This window comes from Scylla paramamosain, chromosome 2 (genome assembly GCF_035594125.1).
Source record: "Scylla paramamosain isolate STU-SP2022 chromosome 2, ASM3559412v1, whole genome shotgun sequence".
Taxonomy (NCBI): Eukaryota; Metazoa; Arthropoda; class Malacostraca; order Decapoda; family Portunidae; genus Scylla; species Scylla paramamosain.
Window position 1 is genome coordinate 29,803,560 of NC_087152.1, and position 8,257 is coordinate 29,811,816.

General features: G+C 40.4%; 1 protein-coding gene across 2 annotated transcripts in view; it reads left to right on the forward strand.

The window, feature by feature from the left end:
- The first annotated feature begins 2,912 nt into the window (after positions 1-2,912).
- The window catches only part of LOC135112821 (mediator of RNA polymerase II transcription subunit 9-like), a 13,746-nt gene continuing 8,401 nt past the window's right edge, over positions 2,913-8,257 (forward strand). For both annotated transcript variants that reach the window (XM_064027666.1, XM_064027676.1), the window contains exon 1: positions 2,913-3,060. In XM_064027666.1, the coding sequence (XP_063883736.1) occupies positions 2,987-3,060 (74 nt within the window). In that variant the 5' untranslated portion in view covers positions 2,913-2,986. The remainder of the gene's footprint in view (positions 3,061-8,257) is intronic.

Sequence of the window (8,257 nt, forward strand, 5' to 3'; positions counted from 1 at the left end):
AGTGGGAATGGGAGAGAGTGAGAGAATGCAAGCTTGAATAAATGTGAAAGTTAGCAAAAGATAAAGTGGAAGAGTGTGTAAGAGCAATCCTGAGGACTGATAAATAAAATAAAACTGAGAATGAAAACGAAATTACTCGAGAGGAGGAGAAAAAGTGAGGAAGGATGGAGAGCGAATGCTATTGTACGCGTGATGAGGAGAGAGAACGAGGTATTACTTCTTTGGCCTTTACCTTGGACAGGGCCTTTACCTTGGGGAAGGCAGGTGACACGGAGGGAGGTTTGAGACAAGACGAAAGAGGATGGGAGAGGAAAGGAACAGCGGGAGGAATTAAGGGAAGCATTGTGAAGTAGAGGGAGGAAGGGAGTTTGTAATGTTCTCCGCACCAAGGACACGGAGGCAAACATAGACCACAGTCTTGGGTTTATTGTTGGTTGTGCAGCAATAGCCGGGCGAGCGGCCACGGGTGTACGAGCCGAGAGTCGAGGCGAGACTTACTGGTGCCTCGTGGGTTCCCCCAGCTCCCAGGTGCTTGACCTAACCTGACTTTGAGTCTGGCCGGTTCCACACCTGGGAAGCTTAGCATGTTGGAAATCCATGAGGATTAGCGTGGAGTGGCTAGCCGGCTGGCCAGTCATTACAAGTTCGTAACGGAGGAAGGAGAGTACTTGGGGCAAGGAAGTGAAGGAAGGGTGGAGGAGGAGGATGGGAGTACGGGGAGAAAGTAGAGAGAATGAGCAAGGAGTGAGTGAAGAATTACAGGGAGAGAGAAAGTAGTGGGGAATAAGTAATCTCTTTTCCCTGTCCTCTATTCCTTTTTGCCCTTCCCATATCCACCCCATTCTCACTTCTACTCCCTCCATCTTCTTGCCGCCTGTACACCTCTTACTCAGTTACATCATCTACATTCTTGATATATGTTATACATTTTTCACTTATTTTATTATACCTTTTTATTTACTTTTCGTCTTTTTCTCCTCATTTCTATTTTCTCCTCTCTGGAGCTTTTTGTTCCAGATATGACAAACCTTGTATTACTGTGATATGTGTAAAAATTATCAGCATCCGCAACCGCAACCGTGGATATGAATGTAAAAGAAATCTGCAGCCGCATCATCATCCGCGCATATTGATATTTTAATATCTGCAGTCTTATCCGCAACCGCATTTTATGATAAATGTATATCCGGCTCCACCTCTGCATTCGAGGAGTCCTAAAATTCAGTATTCAGTACATCATTAGAACATAGAATCAATCTGCTTAACAAAATCAGTCTTACGTTGTAAAAATATGCAATGTTTAGTCTCTGATATATATATATATATATATATATATATATATATATATATATATATATATATATATATATATATATATATATATATATATATATATATATATATATATATATATATATATATATATATATATATATATATATATATATATATATATATATATATATAATATATTCACTATACGAATACAGCCACTAACGCAGTGCAATACCTGGCAGTCCATATTACTTATTATGCTTTTCATGTAATTCAAAGGGACTCACATTTAAAACAAAATGCTTTTGGTATAGTTTTAAGATAAGTGCGGTAGAGCAGATTTAAAGGAGAATTACACTGCAAATATTGTTTAGTTTAGATACTCCTTCCAATTTTAGTGTTCTATGAGCACACAACATTGAAGAGAAAACGAATTCCGGAGAGATATAGCAGTGGCTCTTGTATTGAGATCTCGGAGCTCCAACATCACAATTTAGCAGTTGACTGATTGCATGCTTGCAGCGGAAGACTACAAGGCCGTGGAGAATAGTTCTTCGAATGGTGTGTGGAAGTGAAAACAGAGGTATGATCTTTGAAAAAAAAAATGGAGGGATAGCTCACATGTAGGAATATAGATCATATTTTGGGATTTGTGACTAATCTTTGATCTTATGAAATACAAGGTTATTGGATCATTATACCTTTCATTAGATGCATGTATCAGTGTACATACGTATGTTTTGTGTATCTTAGCTGTGATAGAAATGCTACCTAGAATATATTATACGTATGTATAGAAAGATTGCGTTAGATAATTTTAATATCTAAATTTAGAGCTTGGATAATTCGAATAGTTACTAATACCAGTAACGAGAAAGACAGCTATTTAAATATAATAAAATAGTTAGGTATATCGAAAAAGAAATTACAGAGAGAGAGAGAGAGAGAGAGAGAGAGAGAGAGAGAGAGAGAGAGAGAGAGAGAGAGAGAGAGAGAGAGAGAGAGAGAGAGAATTCTCTCTCTCTCTCTCTCTCTCTCTCTCTCTCTCTCTCTCTCTCTCTCTCTCTCTCTCTCTCTCTCTCTTTCTGTGTTACTAATACCAGTAACGAGAAAGATAGCTATTTAAATATAATAAAATAGTTAGGTATATCGAAAAAGAAATTACAGAGAGAGAGAGAGAGAGAGAAAACTCTCTCTCTCTCTCTCTCTCTCTCTCTCTCTCTCTCTCTCTCTCTCTCTCTCTCTCTCTCTCTCTCTCTCTCTCTCTGTGTGTGTGTGTGTGTGTGTGTGTGTGTGTGCTTTATGTAAAGTTCGCCACATGATACTGTTTTAAAGAGAATGGCCTTTAACATTACATAAGTGTAAATGTTTTATGTGAATAATGATGATACACTTACATGAGTGTACTTACAATACAATTTAGTTACTTACTTTCTCATATAGGAAATTTGGATATATTTTATTTCATAAGTAAGACAGAAAAGACACAAATACGGAATTACAAAAATGAAAATAAGAGAGGAAATACAAGATAAACACGATAGAAAGAAATCGAGAAAAGGAAAAAAAAAAGAAACATAGATGATGGAAACGTTTGTTTAAGGAAATAATCCACCAAAAAACTATTGGGGTATATGAAGTTATGTAAAGGAGAGCCGAGATGGTAATGCTTGTGACCGAGGCCGGGCGCGGGGCGAGGCGGTAGTGCAGTATGGCCGGCCAGGTGGTGGCGGCGGGGGATATAGACGTCGACTTCCTTCCCATCATTTACCAGTATCTCCGGTGGTAAGGCTCATTTTGCACTGTCTGGCAAAATAATAATATCCCCAGAGTGAGCCCCGATCACTGGGGAGACCAGTGGATAGCAGGAAGCGTTATTTGAGGCGTAGATATAGGGTTGGGATGCGAGCAGCGGTGAATGGTGTGTTTTCGGTTATTTTAGTCTGTTGGTGGCAAGGGAGGCGCAGCGTGGTTACATCATCACATCCTCTTCAATGTTACTTTGTGTAGAGACTTATAGGGTGTGTACTGTACGTGTGTCTTGTGGTTGTATAACGTGTTCGCTGACCTTCCAGAAAGATGGAGGATTTTTCCGTGGTTATTTAACTCCGAGTGGCATCGTGCTCCTCTCGTGTTGCTTTCATGGCCTCGGGGGACTGTTGTGTTGCTGCCTATTGTTGCTGGTGACAAGATGGGATCCAGACATCAATCATTTCATGCATCTTTCAATAACCCGGATCTCGTTACTCAATCTCTACGTGGCGACTTTATGGTATCAAACGAAACACTAGTTAGATTATATTCCAAAGCAGATGGTGGTAATTCTGGATTTCCAGTCACTCCGGCCAGTAGTTACTCCGGCCCTCCGTAATTCCGGCCCTCAACCCTAGTCACTCCGGCCTACCACCCTGGTCACTCCGGCCGCTCATATGATTACTACTAATATATCTTTATGTTTAATTCCACACGTGAACATATTTTCAGTAGCAATACAAAATCAATTATGAATAGGCCTACCTTAAACCCATTATTGGCGTGGACTGAATGAGCCCCGGCCTTGGTGGGGTTTACAAATAACGTTTCAACATCATATAGCCATATATGTTTACGTTAGCAGAAAACGTCAACATTTTCCCGCCAAATTCATTGACTAGCATTGATTTTTGGTTGCTCACAAGACACCTACGTGTGGGAATTAAAAAAAAATACTATTCAGTTAAAAATCTATTATTCAATTTATTCAGTGTATTAAAGATAACATTGCACAAAATATGTTAAAAGTATGTGTAAAACATTGACACTATATAAAATTAAGTCATACCGCTACGTAGTGCATACATCTGTGCAAAGACACGTCCAATTAAGTACAGTTATGTCATTGGTCCACTTAGCCTAGAACATGCTTTTAGTAAGTGGTCTGTCGTTATTTCATGGCTCTCATACTTGTTCCACAATGTAAAAATTCGGCCTTGTAGGGATTTATATCTTTTTCTCTGGTAACGAGCAAGTTTGCCATCCCTGACCAGGTGCACTTGAACGTCTACATAACTTGATTCCTTGTACAAAAGGGGAACCAACACATAAAAAGGAATGTGTGAATTACCTGCACTGCCATTTAGTCTTCTGTGATAACCCTCCAAGTCATTGTTTGTTCTAATACTCTGCCCAAACACTGTCCACTCATTTGGTGACCACAGTCCAGTGATCCATGTTTCTTTAAGATAGGACATTAATTCTAGAATTGGTCCTGCAGGTGCACGTGATTGTAGGTGATTGAATGTTGGTTCAATATGTTCTCCTGGGAGGAAAGGAAGGGCCATGATTTGTCTTATAAAATCCTGTGTGGGACGATGATTTATATAGGGAACTGCTAGTCCTAATGACTGAACCTTCCTCCAGATGGCTTGGTTCCAGTGAAATGCACACCCTTGTAATTTTGCCATTGGTAATAGGGTTCTGACAGCCGACCATAACGCCATTTCGAAATCCATTACAAGCTTCTCCACGTTACACTCCCCAGTTACTTCTAAGATTGCTTTTAATACCTTTCGGTAATCTTTTTTTCTTTTCCCTGACATAACTGTAAATACTAATGGCACTTGTTTAATATTTCCATCGGTTCCCTTAACAAAAGCATGTATTCCGAACAGCTGTAAAAATGGTTTCCTTACTACACGATAGGTTGCATCCATATACCAAGTTTTAGCATTTTTCAACAAGGACAGTTGATTTGTTGTGGCAAATACCAAGTGTCGTGCATTATGCAATATAATATCCTTCTGGAGGAACTCCTTAGGGATGTAATCCTCCACCAGTTCAAAATCTAAAGTTTTTGGTTCACTGGGTCTGTCTTTCTGGCGCAGATGGTTCACATTGCGGCCTATATAAACTGCATTTACAGTAGCATTATCACTACCTTCTATCTGCATTATGGCACGGTCAACTAGTGTCGCAGCAGATTTAAACATGTTTTCCTGCTCTCTAGCTAGCTTTTTTGCAGTGGCAATGACTTCAGCTGTGATACCAGCATTAGGCTGGGCTTCGTGAACATGGTGACGAGATCCACGAGTAAAAACATCACCATCCTGTGAGACAGTAGCTGGGCAAGTTAGAGACTTGCTCCTAACGCTGCATCGCCATGTCTTCTTGCCTTCACGTTGTATTTTCTTTTTTCCTAGTGACTTTTCAGTATATGTGTAGCCTAAGGAATCAGCCAGGAGTGTTTTTCCTCCTCTCGTTGCACCCTCAATGAGTTTATAGGATATCACAAGGGCTTCACCTACACCAGGAACATACTCAATTATCTCGTCAGCTAGTACGTCTTCTTCACACTGATTTGGAATTGCTGGTCGGGTGCTGATATCAGGGATAGGCGTAACCTCCATGCTATCAGTTTCAAGCACTGTGCTCTCGGCGACAGGGACATCAAGCAGAGAATCTGCAGAAGTATAATTTGTAATGTTATCACTATGATTATCAAATGATGATTTAGTACCATTTACAGATCTGTATGTACTAAGGAAGAATACACCCTAGCTGTTATTTTCAATCGATAATTCAGAACACCAACAATTTAAGTAAATTATTACGCTTGCTTACAAAGTTGATAAGCTATAATAAAAATTTTGTAACAGTGGACTAGTACTTCGTGTTGTACCTGTGATTTCTGGCGGCAAGCACTGTACACAATACCACTGTTGGTCACCAATTTCTCCTCGCACCATGCGGCGGTAATCCTCCTGAGTTATACCAGTGTCACACGTTTGGTGCTGCCACTGGTCACACCCATCGCACTGCAGCGCTTGCTGGCGTGGACGGACTTCAGTAGAACAGTAAATGCATGGAAAGGAAGCCATGGTCAGAATGTGGTCCTATGCAGGGTCTTGTTCCGAAGTAACTTTGCTTCATATTAATTCCAGCCCAGTAATTTTGCATATCGAGACCCATTAGTTAATGTAAGAGATTCACGACAGGTTCATATATCTTCATCAGAAACATTTCATGTATCGAGCTGTGATGAGTGAGTATTTAACCTAATAGCTTCGAAACAATTAAGCCATACGTGATATATATTAAACTTAGGACTATCGGAACACCTGAGTTGCGCTCTGCCAAACTGACTGTGGTCCACACTGGGACTGGATTCATCGTTCATCAGATCGAAGTGATCGGGCAAACGATACTCAGAACATATCCTCGGGCATGGTTATTTCTCCTACCTTTTGATATTTGTTTACATTTGTATTAATGTTTTATTTATATCCTATACGCATAAAATACACAAATTTGGTATTTCGGTTCCATCAAATGTCGTGGAATCATGGATTGTAAACAAGGCGACGAGTCACGCACACATAGGGGAGGCCAGTATGATTTGTTTGGTCAAAGGTAAGGGAGGCCGGAGTGACCAGGGCCAGAAGAACTAGGGGCCGGAGTGACCTGGGCCGGAAGAACTAGGGGCCGGAGTAACTTGTTTCGGTAATTTTGAATGTCATGATTATATTACAGATGAAATACCGGCCCACATTTATATAAACAAGTTAAGGCTGCTCCCAAAACTGGCTAAACCATTTCATATAATATCGAGCTTTTAAAGCTGGACACGACTTGTTCTGTCTCCAGCTTCTCGCTCTGAGTTAATTTTTGGGTTATGGAGCCACAGGCAAGTCACCATTTATACATTTCTGATAAAAGATACTATGTAGGTTACCAATGTTTAGATCTGATGTTGGTCTTGGCTGCTGTGGTGCCACACAAGGAAGTACTTTGAGGCACTGCTGTGCTATGTGCAGGGATTCTCTAGGCCAAAATTCTTTCAGTTTAATGTTTCATGATGGAATAATTTTTGGCATCCTCAAGAATGAATATTTCATTATTCCTCAGTAGCTTTAGTTTGGAGCCCATTATACACCAGTGAGCCACAAAAATAAAAAGAGCAGTCAGTGCTCACCATCTCATGAGTCTGGTTGGAGTTTCTCATCCTATTTAAGACTAAAGGGTTATGATCAGTAAATACTTTCACAGGATCCACTGCCAGACAGGCCCCCAATTCTGTCACCTCCAAACTTCCTCAATGTCTGCCCTCCCACATTTAACACCACCACCAACACACTTGCAGCAAACACTGCCACTACTCCAGCAGTCAGTACCGCCACACATGACCCGTGACACCACTGCTCTGCCAGTCCACGTAAACATAGGGACAGCCACGGCTATCCCACACCAGGTATCGGTTGGCACAACCACCGCTTCATCCCTCAGCTCTCCACCCGTCGTTGTCTGTCCGCTTCACCCTCGGACAGGGGAATGAATTCCCAGCACCTGATCCCTTTCCACATTAACTGACGTGGGCAGAGTCTCTCCTAACCCACCCCTCCTCAGTCATTACAAGAGTAGTTTAAATAATCATCCACAAAATCCTTTATCAAATGACACAGAAGAAAGTAAATACACTACAGTGAACATATTGAATAGACAAAAATGTGTACTCAGAAGCATAGGTAAAAGAACATAACAAAATACAACACCAAATAGCCCATTACAATTTTAATTTCAAAAACAACACCAAATAGCCCATTACAATTTTAATTTCAGACACTTAAATCACCTTATAGTACCATCTCAAATGATAAGGAGAACCCTCCTTAATTTACCATCAATCCTTAAATCTAAATAACCATCACCAGTATAAGAAGAGTGGTGAACTAGTAGTGGTAACACCACCTTGGCATATATTAGAAGGCACCACTTTGGTGTTTTGTTAAACTGCATCACTATCAGTTTGGTGTTAAACATGAGACACACATTAAGAAAGGTTTTGTGTTATTGGGTTCAAATTGGAAATGCCTCCAAGTCCTTGTTCTTAGGAAATTGTAATGTGGTATTTAGGAGCTTGTTACATGAAGGTTAGGAGTGTATTTGCCTCATTCAAGGAATGCCCCTTCCCCATTGTAACTTTTTTAGGTATTTAAAAAACAAGATC